The 19,296-nt window shown below is 39.0% G+C and overlaps 2 protein-coding genes across 4 annotated transcripts; both read right to left on the bottom strand.

Annotated features, from left to right (window-relative positions):
- Window positions 1-1,724: 1,724 nt before the first annotated feature.
- pamr1a (peptidase domain containing associated with muscle regeneration 1a) lies at window positions 1,725-14,159 on the bottom strand. 2 transcript variants are annotated; one of them, XM_018683343.2, is made up of 11 exons: window positions 13,696-14,159; window positions 9,228-9,398; window positions 8,815-8,940; window positions 7,271-7,385; window positions 6,460-6,677; window positions 5,587-5,784; window positions 5,292-5,486; window positions 4,824-4,890; window positions 4,427-4,686; window positions 3,167-3,504; window positions 1,725-2,698 (listed from the first exon to the last, which is right to left on the bottom strand). In XM_018683343.2, the coding sequence occupies exons 2-11, from the start codon at window positions 9,355-9,357 to the stop codon at window positions 2,126-2,128; spliced, it is 2,220 nt and encodes a 739-aa protein (XP_018538859.1). In that variant the 5' UTR covers window positions 9,358-9,398; window positions 13,696-14,159; the 3' UTR covers window positions 1,725-2,125. The 2 variants fall into 2 exon arrangements, with proteins under 2 accessions (XP_018538859.1, XP_018538858.1); XM_018683342.2 differs by lacking the exon at window positions 13,696-14,159 and adding an exon at window positions 10,411-10,862.
- A 326-nt stretch (window positions 14,160-14,485) lies between these two features.
- slc35c1 (solute carrier family 35 member C1) lies at window positions 14,486-18,611 on the bottom strand. 2 transcript variants are annotated; one of them, XM_018683345.2, is made up of 3 exons: window positions 18,500-18,611; window positions 17,096-17,607; window positions 14,486-16,081 (listed from the first exon to the last, which is right to left on the bottom strand). In XM_018683345.2, the coding sequence occupies exons 2-3, from the start codon at window positions 17,574-17,576 to the stop codon at window positions 15,501-15,503; spliced, it is 1,062 nt and encodes a 353-aa protein (XP_018538861.1). In that variant the 5' UTR covers window positions 17,577-17,607; window positions 18,500-18,611; the 3' UTR covers window positions 14,486-15,500. The 2 variants fall into 2 exon arrangements, with proteins under 2 accessions (XP_018538861.1, XP_018538860.1); XM_018683344.2 differs by lacking the exon at window positions 18,500-18,611 and having other exon boundaries at window positions 17,096-17,759.
- Window positions 18,612-19,296: the final 685 nt, after the last annotated feature.

Raw genomic sequence — 19,296 nt, forward strand, 5'->3', positions numbered from 1 at the left:
TTGACAGAATTGTTTTTTTCACATTTTTATTAAATTAGTTAGAATTATCTGCTTGGCAGTTACATGTCTGCACAGTCTAGGAGGATAGTCTAATTATCCACCTCCAGCATCCTTAAATAAAAAATAATAATGCTCACCTGTGGAAGGTCTTGTCCTCTAATTTGCTTTCCTGATTGGAGAGAATGGTAATTTCCTTCAAGTGAGCGTATAAATTGAAGCAGCAGAGTTAATAATACGTTTTTGGAGTGAAATCAGACAGGTGTTGCAGCAGGTTCCTCCTCCTCTCCCGCTCTAATGTATAGAAATCCTTGCACCTCCCCTAAACAAAGACCCTGCAAATGCACAGTGTGTACACTGATGCTCAGACAGAGAGGTGGGGATTTGAGATGAGAGGTCAGTACCTCCTCTCAGGTGTGGGCGGGGTGTTCCCTCAGTTAAAGGGTAATAGATTAGAGGAGTTTTACCCCATTTTTAGCAGCATGACATCATACAGTAAGATGGAGACCTCCATTAGCACAAAACATGAAGGCTCAAGCCTATTACACCTCAAATGCATAAAATTTACAATGGTTTTACATGACTTTGTATTTACAGTGCAAGCATTTACTGATTTGGTTGTTTCTTTATTTGATTTTTGGATGTGCAGCAGAGTACCCAGTCAGTTTACAGGTAAAGTCTGTTGCAGTTTGTAGTCTCGACTTCTGTATTTGCAAAGACATCTAATTTATACACAAAGAAAGTAAATCACACAGTTAATCTTAGGTTGCCAATCATCATTTGCTTTACTCTGTCTGTTCACCTTGTCGCAGAGACTGACTACTGAACTACTCATTGTTTAATTGGCTGGGCTTAAAAGGTGTCCTGTACAAAGCCGCAGAGAGCACAGCGGGTGTCTGCGTCTCAGGAGTAAGAGCTAAGTTTAGTAAATCCTCTCAGTGTGTTTCTCAATGACAGCACATGTTGGACAGTCTGCAGAGAAACTCACGAACGCATAACCTCACATGCAAACATGCTGCAGACACACAGGTACTGTACATATTTACTGTGACAGACGAACATGCAGTTGGTACAGAGCGTACTGCCACGCAGGTACACACATGCATAGCCTGGAAAAGGATGCAAAAGATCTTCTATTGTATTTTAAATTATGAGTGGTTTGTATTCTAGTGCTTTTTAAAAGACAACTAAAGTATGTTTATTTTTAATTTGGAATTTAAAGCTGCATGCAATAAATAATGAATAAAAAAGTTCAAATAGCAACCGAGAAAAGAAATGCATGCATGCATATTTGCACACATTCATACCTTACTATGTGCAGATTATGACTTATCCTTCTTAGAAAATTTTTATCTCCAGGATAGTCAGAGGTCAGAGGCCTGGAGCTGAGAGAGACTCAGTGCCCAAACACACGTCAGCAGGATGAAGAGCTTCAACTATAAGACAGAGACAGAGACTCAGCTCTCACTTTTTAGATTTGACACTGGCTTTTGAATGTATCGTAATTTTACAATAAATTATACTTTAATACATTAGATTTCTTCATTTTCAAATAAAAGTTGCAAAGTGCAGTAACAAGGACCAAAAAATTTGCAAATAAATCAGCAAAAAAAACAGGAAGTATCAGAATGAAGCCTAAATAAGAAATTAGGCTTCTAAGGTTTTCATGTGGGTGGAATGCCATACTGAGATACTGAGAATCAAGAGAGTCAACTAGACGATTTCATTCTATATTTTTTATTTATTTTTTAAACATTATCTACTACATTGTATTGGAAAACCACACACATATCCACATAACCACATACCACACACACATCAGGTAACATTTGGATATCATGAGAAAGTGGGTGTGTGTGTCTTAATCAGCTCATGTTGGCTTGTTTGAAGTAGAGGTGACCCAAATACAGAACAATAACATGCATACATAACAGAGACAGGAGGAGTGTCAGGAAAACAGTTCTCACCTCACATGATATTGACACAGATGGGAGGTACTAAATTGTGTTCACATTGTCTGCTCCATCTCTACCATTTCTACCAACTCTTAGATTTCAAAACTAGAAAGAAATGACTATTTAAGATTTAACTTGCTGAACATTAGCTATACATAAGATACTGAGAAAATCTAATTCATGTTTTTCTCTATCCAGTTTCTAAAGTTGCCTATTCGTGTCTGGACTGTGTAAGTCTGTTGGTGGCAGTTCTTCTCCTCATAGTTGAAAGTCTCTAAACCAAGCAGCTGCCAGCCTGTGCTGGAGGCTCCCTGACTCTCCTCATGACCCGACAAGACACCATTTGTGGATGAAAACACAGCTGGTACTGTCGTGAGGCCTGGAATAACACTGGGACAGGGGCTTTCAGGACTGGACGGCTTCCTAATGCCACACAGTGTATTGTCACTAATCACTGTGGTATGTGTTCCTCCTTGAGCAAATTCTCTTTCGCATTGAGCAACATCAGTCAGCACAACAAGTTTCGTCTGACTCGAGGCAGAGTAACGACTCAGGTGCCTGCGATTGTTTGGTAAAATCCACCTTGCAGTGTAAGACTCCTGCACTGTCACCTCTCCTCCTTGCATTTTGGGTAGACACACTGGCAACACACGCTCGCTGATCTTGGCCTTGTCTTTCAGCTTGAGCACAGCCACATTGGAGTCCGGTGCAAAGTAAAAGTTTGGATGGACTAAAATATCTGAAACCTGTTGGGAACGAGAGAGAAATTGAGAAAATTGGAAATTAGAATACCTGAGAAAATCTGACTCCACTAAGAATGTGCCAAATTTTGTTGCTTTTGGAATATCTGTTAAGATCAGATAATATGCGTCAAGATGCGCAAATATTTCCAATCCAAATCAAATACAGTTGTATCCCAGTAAAGCTTCAAGTGCACAACTAAATGCCAAAGGATTTCTTCCTGTATCATTTACAAACAGAAACCTCTCCACAAGATTATATTTATTTAATGAAGATTCCTTTCTTAATACTTTATCATTACATCTGCTGTTTGGTATTTTGCAGTTGTGGGAGACTTTTGTGTTCTGTATGACCAGAAAATAATTTTCAAAAAGTAAAACCAGTGTTTAACCATACGTTTCACTTGATTAAAAGCAAAAATATAAAACATCTAACAGATTTTCTCTCAAAAGTAGGTGTCAACTGTGTTGTACCCTGAGGTGGTGGCTTTTCAGCGGGTCCTTGGATGTGCGGTGCTGCATGCCTATGACAACCTTGACATGTGCTGAGTGAAGGGGCTGCTGCTTGTCCTTGTCTACCACACACTGAGCTGCCACCAGGACCCTACGCTGGGTGAGCAGAGCTCCGCTGCAGGCCAGGTACCAGAATGTAGACTCCTCTGAGGCCTCCTGCTGGTCGGACACGGTCATTCCACGGGACCTGTGGGTACTGGCAGTGTGATTGGGTGGCGAGCGGATATAGATGGCTGCATGCCACGGCCACTGAGTGTCTGAGAGGTTGTGGTGACTGAAAGTGTCAAATTTGCCGCAAACTGTCAGTCAAAGAAGAGAAATAGTGTGTCAGAAATTGTACTTCATACTTCACACATAATAAACTGGCAGAAAAAAGGTGTGCACAATACCGGTTACCAAAAACTTTTCATATAAATTCAAAGTAATACTTGGGAAATACTTTCATACTTGGTCTTTCTTTCACAAGAAAAAGGTTCTGAAAAATTTGAAGGCCCTGCACGCAGACACAGGTGTTTCTACTTATTCTGGCAAATTAGACTTGTGCTCAGGTTGAAGTTGGGTGGAACTATGATGGAATTTCATGGGTACAAAGATGGTGTAAATTGTCCCATCCAAGCAGGTGCAACAAAACTAATAAAGACGGTCAGAGAGATGTTAATCAAGTACAGTCTGCACATGATATGACCACACAGTCCTGAGACTAACAAGGCAAAATTAGACAATGTGTGTGTAGGGCATTTAAAGGAATGATTTGAAAAATCTGCTTATTCATTTTCTTGCCAAGAGTTAGGTGAGAAGATTACCTTTGGGCAGAGTAAAGCTAGCTGTCTCCCCCCATTTCCCATCTTTATGTTAAGCTAAGACAGCTGGCAACTAGCTCTTACTCCATATTTATCATGCATATGTGAGAGTGGCCTTAATCATTTATCTAATTCTCTACAAAAAAGCGAATAAGTGTATTTCCTAAAATATAGAACTACTACTTTAAATTGAGTCTTTGTAACTTTGGCTGAACAGCAGCCTCTGTGGCCATCAGTGGGAATTACAGGATGATGCTTAAGTTTAAATTGTAAGTGTAACAGTAGCACAAGTAGAAAAGGGTCATAAATTTGACAATGCTATGTAGTCTCACTTCAAAGTAGAAAATACATATCTGTTGGTTTTTCCATTTGAAACCAATTTTCACTTCACAACTTGGGTCTAAACTGCTGCTGCTCTCACCTGGTGAGCAGGAAACACGGCGCCCACTCCACCTGCCAGTCCTCAGACAGGTGCGTCGGGAGCTTCCTGTGTGGCGGTAGATAGGTGAGGCGCACTTGTAGTCGATGCTCGTGTGGACTGAGTGAAATCCACGGGGTAGCTCTTCCATGTCTCTTTCTACATTGGACTGTCTGTCCAATGTAAGTGGAATAAAACCAGCTGACAACAAATCATGCATGCTGTATCTCGATGTGAGGCGGAGTCTCTGGTTTGGACTCTCTCTGTGGGAAAAAGATGCAGTTTATCTTTGTAGCTCCTTATCTGCACTTAGCACACTTAAAGCCATAGTGGCTTTAAGCCATAGTGGCTTTAAGTGTGCTAAAATTATGTAAATACACAGCACCATGTTAGAGGATACCTTGATAATAGATGTGGCTTCACAACACTTTGCAGCACAAGTTCAGACACTTTGGGTTCTCGACAGGCTGTAAGAGCAAATCAAGCTGTTAACTGTTGGAGCATAGGTACTTCTATTGTTGAACAGCTTTGTTTCAGTAACATTAATAACTGTGACCAGAAGGGTAAGTTATTCAGAGTAAAGCTCAATTCTATGCATAAAATATCAGGAAAAAACATATTCAAAACCATTTACTGATCCATCTTTACAAATTGCTTTGTTCACTATATACTCAGTAAAGCTCTCAGTTGGCTAATATGTAAATTTCTGGGTTAATTGTTGTGTCATATAAACACATAGTAGGTCTTTCTCTATGTGTTTGCATTTTGTGCTGACCTTACATAGTAATGAAGATAGTAATGAAAAATAGGCTACTTTGTGTGTGTAACAGTGTGTTCCCATCCTTAATAAGTTTTTGAAAACAACTACCTTTAACACACTTTGGTGGCCTGATACTCCAGGATCCATTAGAGAGGCAGGTACTCTGGTGGTTTCCACTCAAAACGTAGGTGTTTTTACAGAAAAACTCAATCGTCTCTGCACCCCCTGCTGTATCAACAACGGGTCTGTGGTAACCATTGAGCAATTTGGGTGGGCGAGGACACTGGACTCTGCTTGTATGGCCTGTATTGTACATTTGAAAAAGAAGAAAAACTTGCATTATGTGGCCTTTATACTGTATAAACATGAGAAATGAAGAACAGAAGCGACATGGTGAAAGTACCTTTTACACATATAGGAAGTGTGCCACTCCATATGCCAGTAGGTAGGCAGGTCCTCTCCTGGGATCCGGTAAGTACAAAAGGTGAATGGCACCGGTAGTTTACAGACACAAGCTCACCCTTGAGGCCATATACAGGCAGAAAATATCCATTTACCAGTGTCTCTGGAGGTGCACACACTGGTTTCCTACTGGCTGAAACTGTGGAGAAATTTTCTGACTAAATAAATGAAAAACAAACCTACACTGCATCAGCAGCCAATGCAAAACTTAATAAAGACACACAATTTTACCATTATCCACTCTAATATCCACTCATGTTGTACCACCATGATATGCTTAGGTTAGCTAGCAAGAGTGAATGTCCATGAGGAAAAAGACTGGATAAATGGGATGCAAGTCAGATGCATGATTTGCTTCAAAGACGGTAAATGGAGAGGAGCTAGTATGATAAATCTGTGTCACTGACTGCCCGTCTCACATCGTTGCCCTGTGTAGGAGGCTGCACACACACACACACACACACAGAAAAAAAAAATCCAGGAGGAAATGTGGTGCATGCAGTGAGAGGTACTGCATGCACTATGCATGAAAGGGCAACTGAGTATCATCTGTAGCATGTATTCATGATATCTGCAGTAGATATATTCTGTATATGTGGACTCCACAGAGGAAACTAACTTTATACAGTGAATTGGCAGACTCTACCATGTATGTGTGGACAAAATAAGAGGATCTGCATCCATCATAATGCAACAAAATCGCGCAATGCTGCTATGGACTTAGGCAGAGCGAAACACATGTGTTTTTGTTACTCTGTCATCTCGTGTCCATACTATATGCAAAATTCAGATTACAAAGAATGATTATACTTACCTGAACTCTCCTGAAAAGTAAGAACAAATCCATCAAAGTTGTTATAGCCATCTGAGGTGAAAAGGATGTGCACGACATTCCCAGAGCTTTTTATTGGAGGTGGCAGCTGATCCCCACAAAACCGCCCAATCACTGGGAAGCTCAAATCATCGCCATCGCGCACCTCAACATAGTCATAGCGACAGTTATGGTCAGACTCCAAACTGAGCAGTGAAAACCTGCAACATAACCATAGAGAAGTAATGTTTCGCTGATTTTTTTCAATCCAATTTAAAAGACTGAACATCAGTCTTCCAAGTACTGAACTGTGTAAACAATAAGTCCAATTATGTGGGCTCATGCAGGGCTGTCTACTCTGCTTTGACCTTGACATCATTTGACAGACTGGTAATGAGTTGATCCCCCATAGAGCCAGTTGCTCATTGAGGAAAAGCACTTTCCACCACATAAAAACAAAACACATACTTTAGCTTGGCCTGTCTCTGCAGGATTACCGAGTTAGTTAACTGAATAAAACCTGATAGTTATTCTTAGGTCAGCCCATGTTCCAGATATGGAGGGGATTCCTAGAATTTACTCATCACACTAATTTTGTTTAATCACAGGCTTATTTTTTGTTCATTAATCAAAACACAGACAGTAAGAACTAGACTGCATGTCTCACTATTGTATCACCCGAGGCTCAGAAATCTTTTCAATTACATGCTGGACTTCTCAGATAAAGATTGACCAGATATGTTTTGTGTGGGAAACTTTATCTTCAGTCTTAAATGATTTGATTTGATATCAGAGCCCTGGAAAAGTAGCCTACCCGAGCTCGATGCTATTGCTCCTCGGCACTTGTACTGTCCATTCACATCTGGCGTTTGTTGGGTAACTCTCCAGGGCTATGTGACCCTGAGCCCGCTGGATGATACCTCCACATGCTATTCCCCAAAAGAGAACTGTAATTACTTTCATTTAGTGCATTCACATTCCTGTCAAATATTTGTTTATCACAGTGGAGCCAAATATTTTTTTATTATAGCAAGCAGCACCAGTAATGTGACATGCTGTGTAAGAGGGCAGATAATATCCCAAAAAAATGATGAGATGGCGGTATCCAACCAGCCACTTCAAAAAACATGATTATTAACATCATGCTGGCACTTTTTCTGATATGTGTGTTCTTTTGAAAACTACAAAAAGCAAAACAAGATATTGGAAATTCTCCAAATTGATTTTTGTCGGTCCTTACTACTAAAAAGGGACCAGCGTAAGGGTTGAAATCAGGGACTGATTTGGTTTAATGGTTTTAATGGTTGAAGCCTCAGGCTTTTGAAACTTGTTATTTTAGCAAAGCATTAGTGGAATCATGTGGTCTATTCAATTTGAGTACTTAGTCAGTTTGTCTTTTACACACTCCAAACATGTTGCACAGGACAACATAAGTGGCACAACAGTTCCTCTTGTGTAGGTCAAACTGACTGGATATGATAGAACGGTCTCTGAGCAGTAATTACCTGCGAGCCATGAAAAAAGAAAGAATGGAAAATTACCTTGAAGATGAATAACAGGAGTGGCAACAAGGTAAACCTGTTCGCTTTCCTTTAAAATCATAATGTCACTATGAGCCTTACCGGCACACACTTGTTTTAAATTATCTGTGCATGAGAGCTGCTGCTGCACTGTACTGATAATAACGTTTCAAAATGTCTATATTTTTATACTAGATAGTAGATATTACAACCAGATACTAGCAGTTGACTGTAGTTGTAGCTTGGCTGAAACCAATTAAAGAAGCACTGTCGCCACCAAGTGGCCTAATGGTGTATTACAAATGTGATGTGGCAGCCTGAAAACTGTGCACCACAGAATTGATAACTGATAATGATTACAGTCCCCACATTATTGTGTATTATTTAGTTAGTTGTAATAGTTGTGTAGTAATCTCAAATGATAGATTGTATTTTCTTAACTTGCAATAAATGTATAATTACTAAAACACATTCCAAGGAATGTTTACAGATGCTACAAATAAACAAAGCTTCACAATACATGAGGAAATTTTGAGCTGCAAATTGTGCAAGTCATTCTGTAGTGACTCAGTTGTCTTTTGCTTCAGGCCTCTCATGACTTTAAACTTATCTTTTCATACAGTGCCTAGCAAGACAACATGGCAGATTTGATCTAAAAAAAAAAAATAAAATAAAAATAAAAAAATCTTTTTCTGAATAGCTGAAGAAGGCTCTTGGATGAGAAGTGAAATGTCATCATCTACAAGCATGTCTACTTGCCCCTGATTCAACCCATCTTTTATAAATATATATGCAGTATAGCCTTACAGCAATACTGCATTAAAGCAGTCTAACTCACTTTTACAGTCCCCGCCACTCCAGCCTTGGCGACACTCCGTACAATACTTTCCGTTGACAAAGAAGTCATCATTGGCTTTCCATGTTCCATTGTGGCAGGTTTTACAGTTCTCAAACAGACTGCAGCCTCACAGGGACAAAATGAGGAAGAGGGTGAGAGAAACAATTTTAAGTCAATTTGCAGTTCTCTCTGATTGATATAACACCATAATGATTTAGCTCATACTGAACATCGATTCAAACGCTCTGTGTCTGGAAAAATCTAATCTAATAAACAGGAAGTTTTGTATCTTATTTCCCTGTGAGCAGAAGCGGCTTGTCTGGGAGGGTAGCATGAGTAGCAATAGTGGAACAGAAAACAAAATAAGCACCAAATTATACCAGATTGAACAATTTGTAGCAATGAGAGTGTACCTGGGTGAAAGATACAGGGGTCACACTGATCCAGGGCATTGCGGCAGCAGGGTACAGTGTAACCTACCCTCGACCCTGTTGAGGGACACCGGCATTGGATCAGGTGGTATTCACAACATGGACGACACATGACGCTCCACCGAGAGCTTGGGCAGTTGTCTCCTGTCAGAGCTGTGGAACCAAAACAAAATACTCTTGGATCAAACCACCTCCGAAGACATCTCACACATTACTTTTGATGGTGACAATAAAACTGAAATGAATTACAGTTCAAAAATTAGAGTAAGTTATTGGTCTATATTTAAAAACTGTACAATTGATTGGCTACTACTGTTTCTGTATCAGGTTTAGAAATATAGTGAAAAGGGCAGCAATACAAATTTATCCCTATAGCATATTTTCCTGTAATCTGATGATCCAGATCAGACTTCCCTGTACAACACAGGTACAACATTTCATGATGACTGAACAAATTGATGATGTGTGAAATTTATCTTGGCAGGTGATTTTGTGGCAGATGATGCTATCAAGCTCAAGCTGGACTGTGTACTGTTGGTGAAATAAGCTGCCATGGTATACCTTGTGAAATCTGACCAAAACTTATGCACCATATTGAGCAGCTTGGGGTGAAGACACTGGTTCAAACATGTTCCAAAAATACTAGATACTTGATACTAGATATGTTCATGTACTAAATATGTTACTGAACATATGCACTGTATGACAATGCAAGAAACATACAACAGAGCAGCAAAAAGTGGACTAAAAATGAAGTTCAGAAGGGGCTACAGCCAATTGTCTTCGTCACAGGTTTAATTCTATCCATCTATAGTCATGGATTTCTGTGCTAAATGTAAAAGCCTCCCAGATATTGAACCCTCACTAATATGTCCAATATCTACATTAATCAGAGAGGGAAAGGCTATAAACAGGCTCTAACAGGAGAGGTTGTGTTGTTCTTATTTCATCGTGGCACACAGTCTGTAGCATGAACTGAGACCAGTCCTAGCAGAAGAAGTGACTCATCGTCATGAAATAACTCAACAGTTAGTAAGCAATTAAATCATAGGCTTATTTTTTTGTTAAAAATTAGCAGCATTTTAACCAAAAAGGAGCACTGTCCAATATCAAGCACAGTAACAACAACATTCAATCAAAACTTCAATAAATGCCTTTTACTTACCATATGGCCACGATGTTACACAAAAGCAGAAATTTAAGAGGAGGTAGTATAGCTTGGGGTCCAGAAGAGTGGGCATGGGCAATTTCCTTGTGAGGAAAATGAGCATGTTGGCTGCCAAAGTTGCACCAATAACCTTCCAAATAAGTCCCAAGAGGGTAGCACTAGCTCAGTGTTATCTACAGATCCTCCTGTCTGCTCAAAACATGACGCAGCTATGGATGATGAATTTTCCCATCTCGGCATAATGGACAGAGATCCTTAACCCATTCCTTCCATGATGTTTTCATTTGTGAAAGTGTGATTTTTGTTTGAGATTGTTCAGCTCAAAACAATGCTAAGTCTGCAACTAGTTCCTGTTTCTCTGCTCCTGTTATGAGTTCAGAATGAGAGCTGCGTGCTGAATAGTAACAGGGGAAAAATACTTGCTGGCAAAGGAAGTGGAAAGTGCATTTGGGGGAAATAAAGACATGCTAATGGGGAAAACAGTTATAAAGGAATTCCCCCCCAAAAAATAAATAAAAAATCCATCTCTCAGTTGACTGAGAGAGGTTTCAAGGAAAGAAAAGAAGAGAATCTCTCTGAAGCTGCAAGTTTGATATTTTTAAAAATATACATCTGCACATGCAACAAGCTGTGTTTAGTGATGCTTCATCATGCACCAGCTGTCATACCAGACATGACAATTTCCCAGCTTCCTTGAAGACAGATAACAGATGTTCTCTCTAATGACCCTATGAAATGTTTATGATGTCAGACTCCATAGATTTGCCAGGAACAATGAGGCTGAGTCACAGCCCATTTCATGACCAAGGTTGCTTTTCCATTGCCTAAGCTGTTACCTAGGAGTTTCCATGTTTTGATATCTGTTCCCATTACAGCAGGTTTTACACATACACACTGCAAGCGATAACACTACATGACTTTAACTGTTGATACAATCACTCCTACTATTCACAGTTACATTATAAATTAAGTCACCTCTGTTTGACATAAGAACACACAGCTGCTGTACCATTTGTACATACTGTCTATATCATACTTTTACTGTATATGTTATGCTGCCATTTTTACACAGTTTATTGCACACCATATTTCTGATTAATGCTTTCTGTTGTATATACACAACATATATTGTATATTTTAGTTTTTTTTTTTTTTTTAAGGCTAAGGTTTTCTGAAGGTTTTCAAGAAAAAAATAAAGTAAGTCAGCGGGGAAGTCAGTTTCTTCACAACAAATTTGTTCTGTTCTTTTTTGTGTAAATAAAAAAAAAAAAAAAAAAAATATATATATATATATATATATATATATATATATATATATATATATATATATATATACACACATACATACACACACACACACGTCTTTAGCTGTATTGTTTGGTGCTGGACAGGTGGTGTGAAAATCTGTCCCGCTTCAGTGGTTGTGAACAAATATTCAGAGGGAACAGGGAAAGAATATGTGAAAATTACACATGTCAAAGAAAGGGAAAGGATCGCTGTAATTGGTGCCAAAGGTGTTCATATAAAGTACAAACTTCAAGTAGATAACTTTAAGTCAACTGGAATAAATTTAGATATAATCACAAAATCAAGCTTTCATATTTTCATTGCAGTATATACACACCATATTTTTGCTAAAAAAAAATGAACACAAATATGCAAAGCTCTATACTTTGAAGTCCATCAAATCAAGTAATGCAGGTTTAAGATGCATTTAATCATAAGGATGAGGATATTAAACTACATAAAACAGTATATTAGCGCCTATATTGCATGGTGAAAATGCATTTCTATAAACAGCAAGTAAATAAATGTAGTCACAATTCTGAGCTGGAAACATCCCAATAGTAATTAACTCTCCCATCAACAAAGTGACAAACACATTTTGACCACTGCTTTGAGCTGACACATTTAAAGAAACGTGACCGACTACTTTTGATACTTGCAGCCTTTGAACTGTCAATCATTACTGAAGACCTTGCCTCCTCCTATCGTGTTGAACCTGACCCAACCAGACATGAGAGAGAACGATGAAGGGTGGGTGTGTGTGTGTGGGGGGGGGGTTATGTATTCCATATTATGACACAGTTATAAAACTTTCATTTGTGTCACAAGGGCAAACTCACTGTTGAAATGAGTTCTTGACTTCAGAGACCAGTGTTTTTTGGTTCATGTAATTACCCATGGTGCTCTCTCAGCTATTTTTAGACCCCTCCTCAGTTACTCAGAGAAATATTCCATTTGGAGCCCAAAGACTCTCCATCCAACCCTGCTCCAACATCCACTGAACTTCTTCAGCTCCATCCCGTGTTGACAATAACCAAGCTATAGGGGCACATTACAGGGGACCTCTCACTGGAACACATCTTATTTCCTTAAAAGAAGCCTTGGGAGGTGGCAAGAATGAAGATGGATATCAACTTAGTGCATTAGCTGAAAATGAAAATGAAAAAGTCTTCAAATATAAATATGTAGAAATATCTGACTGCTGTTGCATCTCAGCAACTGTAATCTTTGTCCAAAACAAGTAATTCAAAAATAGGACAACATAGGGATATAATCCACCTTCTGGAGCTTTCAGCTGCAATCTTTATTTATTTAGTTTTAGTATTTTTCACATTTCCAATAGCCCAGGTCAGGTGGAAATCAAAATGACAGACTAAAGACAGAAAGAGAAAGATTCAAACTTCAGGTGTGAGTTTTGTTATAAAATTTACAACATTTGATTCTCGTGGTGCCGCTTTAAATCAGAGATATCTGGTCTGTTTTGGTCATTTTACTCACCAGTTAGGAGGAACAACAGGTTGTTGGAGGTTTGACCCTTTCAGATGAAAGAGGGTGCCAGTTAAGGGTCACCTCTGACAAATAATTTCCGAATGGTCAAACCATACAAAGCAGTAAGGCAAATAGTAATGAAATATTCAACATTCAAAACCAGCGCTGCTACCAAAAATAGACCACAGCTCAAATCAGTTTACAAGAGATGTATTCAATCAACCGCGCAGCCAAGCAATAATGATGTGTGTGCGTGGGTCCCAAACTCCCACAGTTGGTCCACTATGTAAAGAATCCGGTTTGTTTTCCCCACAACACCCAAAATCACTTCAGTTCAATCCAGCTTCACAAGAGTAAGAGGAAATCAACTCAAAAAGTCCGCTCCGGGTTTTACCGCGGATCCACAATAAACAAAAGTAACCAGGAAACCCATAAGTTCAACAGCAGCTTGAACCGTAATTATTATTTATTTATTTATTATTTATTATATAAACATCGGGTACTCACGGTGCCGTCCTTCGGCCAGTCTGTCAGTAACTAGTCGTCAGTCAAGAATTGGTATTAGCAACGCTGAGACGGGCAACACCTGGATAATCTCCGACTGGGAAATCCATATCTACCAGGTTTTACTCCACCTGACCAGACTTCCTTGCATTTTAAACACAATTTTCTGCAATGATGCGGACTTTCCAACACCGAGTGTAAACCTAGCTTATCTCTCTCCCACTGACCAACAACACTTGCGGCTCAGAGACACACAAAGAGATTTCTCAGAAGTAGGTTTCAAAATGCGCGGGTTTTTTGCGGCGGGGGTTGTGATTGGATTATTGAAAGACTGTGGGCGTTAACTGTGGGAAACGTGAAAGGATCGTGGACAGGTGAGCAGTGACGTAACTCAAGGAAGGTAAAACTTCTCACTGGATTACATTGTCACACACTGAAAGGTAAAGTCATATTCCTTTTACCTCAATTAAACACTATTAGTTAGTAGATACCACAATGTCATAGCCATCCTCAACAATGTATTTCATTCCAGGTTCTAATTGTGACTTAAAAATAGGTTGACTTATATACAGTAACTTATCTGTAGAAGCAAGTTTATTGATTTAGTTGATACAATCTGTATTTATTTCAGCAGGTTTAAGAATATTCACCTTCTCTGATAAATAGTCATAAATCAAGTAACCACGTTGTCATTGAAGAGTCATTTATTCTTGTGCCTCGAACATCAACTTCAGGAAGGAGCTGTTAAAATGTTCACATATGCTCCCTGATCAGAAACTTCTGAAAACATATATAAAACTTCTAATTTCATTATTTAATTGTGAAACCATAAAGAACAACCTTCACTTCAGATAAGAAAACAAATGCATTGCACATCATCAGTATCTGTTAAACTGAAATGTTACACAGACTTAAAAGACATTTTAAAAAGCTAGTTTTGACAACAATGATTTCCTCAAACATTAGGAGTGATGGACAGGTGCAAACAAAGAATTCTCACCTGTGCTGCAATTGTTCACTGCTGTGACATGTAAGTCCTACTTCAGCCATAACACATGAAACATGAAACCTGTAAGGAAATATTCTAAAAGGGTCCTGCAAATGCAAATATTTTCCATAAATCTAACGTCACTGCCTTACTTTACAAAGTTTGACCCAGAGATATGGTGCGCTGTAGCAAATAATGCACACGTTTGTGACCTCAACACTTCAAAATGCTGGAGTCCTGTTTTCTTTGAAAGTAAAAGGCCTATTGTATTGTATGTTAGTCCCACTGACAAGAGGTTTCTGATTACCTTGTCTGTTGTACCCTCAATAAACTGCAGGACATTACAGGTATCCTGAGGCTTTGTTCATGTTTGAGATGACAGATAAGTTCCTAGCCAAAGGCTGCACATAAAACATTGACAGTGACATACTTTCATAGAAAATGGCAGCGATTTGCAGGTTTAACATCCCCTCTCATAAAAATATCATAATCAGACTTAAACAAGAGGTATAGAAAAGTTTCTATTTTAACATGATGCTAACACCTTCAAACTGAGTAAATACCTTAACCCCCCCCCAATGAATAAAAACTTCACTTTCCCTCACCTGTAGACTAGACCATAAAAAGCCACATTATTATATTTCTCAGTCATATCATTTAAAAATAATTATAAAATGCCTCAAATTATTTTGAAGCTTTATATATATATATATATATATATATATATATATACACACACACACACAAATTTCTCACTCAGTCATTTCTTAATGTTACATTATTTCACATTCTCATGCCACATGGATAAAAGCCTGAGTGGTTACACTCCCATGTTGCCTTTCTCCCCTGACAGCAGTTTTTCCTTGGCTGAATCCTGTGGGTCTTTGCGGGGAGTCTTCTTCATTTCTAGACTTTTGACCCAAGTGTAGGCTGAAGAGCCACCAAGAACCATCATATTACTGGTCCACCACAGCAGGGTTTTACTAGAGGAATTGTACACTACTGCAATAACAGTCTGTGCACAGGCTTTTGCTGTCCCTGAGACATTGTGTGTGAGTGGACTGGTATACTTGATCTGGAGGCCTGTGACGTAGCCGATGGCGAAACCAAACACTCCTCCTAGTGTCATCATACCCCAAAACCCGAGGTCAGTGAGGCGGCTGAAGCTGACGACACGACCCAGCTCTCCAAACACGAGAATGAGCGGTAGGAAGAGGACACAGGCATTGATGTTGTTGTAGTAGGACAGCTTCCAGATGTTTCCATCCACTGCTGGCATCACCTTCTTGGTGTAGATGGCATTGAGAGAGACACAAGCGCTGGCAAGTACCCCAAAAAAGACACCTGACCAGGAGAGGGACCCTGCCATGCCTTCCTGGTCCACACCAAGCCAGAATCCACCTGAGAAGCAAGAAGCAATTTTTTTTAAGTCATGCACGTGAATAATATACATAGTTGGAAAAAAATATATAGTGTTTTATTTATTTATTTATAAAAAAATCTCTTTGAGAGCTATGTTAAGTTTGAGAGCCATGTTATTGCTGTCAAGCCATGTTGTTTGTGTCACAAATTAGTGAGAAATGCCCATTCACACATTCTCAAATTGTCATATTTGAGAAATTGAAACCAGTAAAAGTTTAACATGTCTGCTTGATAAATGATGATAATGACAAAATGTTACTGGCTGATAGATCTTTTCATTATTCCTTATACAAATGGTAAATGGGTTTTGGCTTTTTGGCATACCATTCATGGTATGATTATGCAACAGTTAGTTTTAAGAGGAGGCAGTAACTGAAACTGAAACACAATATGGCCAAAAGTGGACAAGGACTCAGTCCACACCTTAAGAAACTGCTCTCTGATTTGGTGTGGAGGAGCCTCGACTTCAACCCCATCCAAACACCTTTGGTATGAACTAGAACACCAACTGTAAGCCATTGCAATAGTGAGGTCCAGCACTGATGGTGGACCTCACTATTGCTCTTGTGACTGAATGGGAGCAGATCTCACAGCCTGACTCCTGAGTGAGGTGTGTTACAACAGCATATTAAGACCCATGGTTTTAAAATGAGAGTGCAATGTTCTCGTGTCCACATAATGAGGATACAGGTTGTACATGTGTACAGTTATAGGGGGAATTACACATTTTGAAGATTTGTGAAATGAGAAGTAGTTAAATATAACCCCCGCAGCAAAGATACATTGAATATTGCACTGGTACTTTGTTAATTCATAATCTTCGAAGGGGAAAACAAACAGAAAACAGCAATTATGGAGCTTATTTTTAGCTACTCACGCATCTCAGTAAATGTCAAACACTGTCTGATGCAACGTCTGACAAGTAATTTCTTAAAGGAAATACTTCGTTAAACTTATACTCTGTAAAAAAAAAAAAGGGGGAAGTGAACCTACCTAATATTATCCCACAGCACAGTAAGGCTTGGAAAGATGTGGTTTGTTTCAGGATAACATACGATAACAGCACATTAAAAACGGTGCTGAGTGAACGGCCCACTGTGTAAAAGGCTACTCCGACATATTTCAGGCACATGTTGTTGAAGGTGATCATGCTGATGAACACAATGGACAGCGGCAGGACCTCTCGAGACGTCTTCACGTCGAATCTGACCGACGGGAAGTCGATGAGCCCCGGACACAATCTGGACAGCAGCTGCATGAGCCAGCAGAGCCCAACTGTCACCACACACTGATAAAAAGTGACAAACAACGGCGCATCCAGTTCTCGGTTGTCCAGCAAATAATTGTTAAGGAACACCATAGTTATTGAAACAAACCAGTATAGTGCAACAACAGCTGCTATTCTAACAGCTCGGAATATGAATGTCTCTCCTTGCTCGTCCTGGTCCATCGTTTCCAAGCCAGTCAGAGCCATCTTCAAGATGCCAAACCGTTTCAGCGGCGTCCTGTTCATGATTACAGAGAGATGAGAACAGCCTGGCTAGAAACTGGTGCATTTACGTGAGCTAATAATGTAGCTACAGAACAGTGGCGCTAACTACACGATACAAACATGACTGATGTGTTCCGCTATAGTCTTTGGTTCCGCCAGCAGCAATAACAAAAAAACTTCCGTCTCTCTTCTTCAAAATAAAAGCTAGTAAAATCTAAGCTTGTAGTAGTAAGTTTGCTCTGACACTTACTTCGAAGCAAAATGCAATTTTTTGTTCTTTGGAGTATATTCGCTGAAAACCGTTGTACCCTGTGTGTATTTTTGTATGCATGTTTCCATTAAAAAAAAATGCCTCGCTGCATCGTATTCACGAGTTAAGTCAAAATGTTGTTATGTACTGTCAACATCAAAATAAATAAAATAATTTGTCACAATTTATTATTATTATTTGTTCACTACATAAATAAATAAAAATAAAATATAACGAAAATAAATAAAATAAATGCGCACTTTTATCTTGAAGGTGCACGTCCTGACCAGAAGTCCCCTTAAACATGACTACTTCCTTGCGTGACCCAATTTTGTATTTATTTATTTTTAATTTAAAGAGACAGGGTCCTTGAGAAAATTGCATTGACAGATTAGATGTTAATAACAATCCCGATTCTTTCAAAAAACAACTCCCGAGCTTTCATTATTGAAACGAGTTCATTTAGCTACATAAGTCAGCTTGCAGTAGCCTACATTTCGAGTTAGGCCTATGGTTTATTAGTTGCATTCACCCTTTCATCCAGTAACTAACCCTAATAACTAACTTGTTTTTAATTTTGTTCACCTGCCAAAAAGCGTATTACATTCTATTCTTGATTGGGTATATGATGCATTTATGAAAAAGCTTTTCATACCGTAAGTTATTGGAGATAGCTCTGTATTTGCTGAGTCCAGGATGGAGAAATGATGTCTATAAGGAAGTGTCCTGTCTTTTCACTGTTTGTCCTACCCCTCCCACGAGGCAACAGCACAGGTGGCTTTTGTATGACCAGGATTTCCTGGTATGTGCGAATTATCCTGTCAAAAGACAATGCGTGGGATTGATGTGAAGATTGAAATGAAATAAAATAGTAAATCAATAATGCAATGGATTAAGATTGCTAACCTGATTTCCACATGGAAGGTATGTAAAGTGGAGGGTATGAGGACAATGGAATCAGACTATCTCATTACAGATAGGAGCAAGTAGGCTACCAGGTCTTACTGTTCTTTTAACCTGTTCGGAAAAATGCAGAAACTCATTTTTAACTCACAGGCAGCCAAAGAAAAGCAAAGAAAAGAAGAGAAATGTCATATCTTACATCAGCAGATGTTTGAACAGGAGAACCAATGAACAACAGAAGTAACAACACAAATTAGGAGTCATGACAGCTTCTTTATGAAGTTTTGAAGGATTGAAGTGTGGTCACCATGCCAGTTTTTCAGGTCTGGAACATTCAGGGGGGTTTTCAGGTATTAAAACTAATGTATGTAATGTGTTTAATACTTTATTTTGTTTGGATCAGTTATTTTAGACAAGAGTTCACATTGTTCCACAACAACAGAATTTCTTAACACAGATTCCTCATTGTTTTCACCATGAATTTTCTTTTTTTTTTAAATTCCCATACTTTATATTGTACTACTGCACTACAGAATCAAGACAGTAGGT

Source organism: Lates calcarifer, linkage group LG2 (assembly GCF_001640805.2).
Source record: "Lates calcarifer isolate ASB-BC8 linkage group LG2, TLL_Latcal_v3, whole genome shotgun sequence".
NCBI lineage: Eukaryota > Metazoa > Chordata > Actinopteri > Centropomidae > Lates > Lates calcarifer.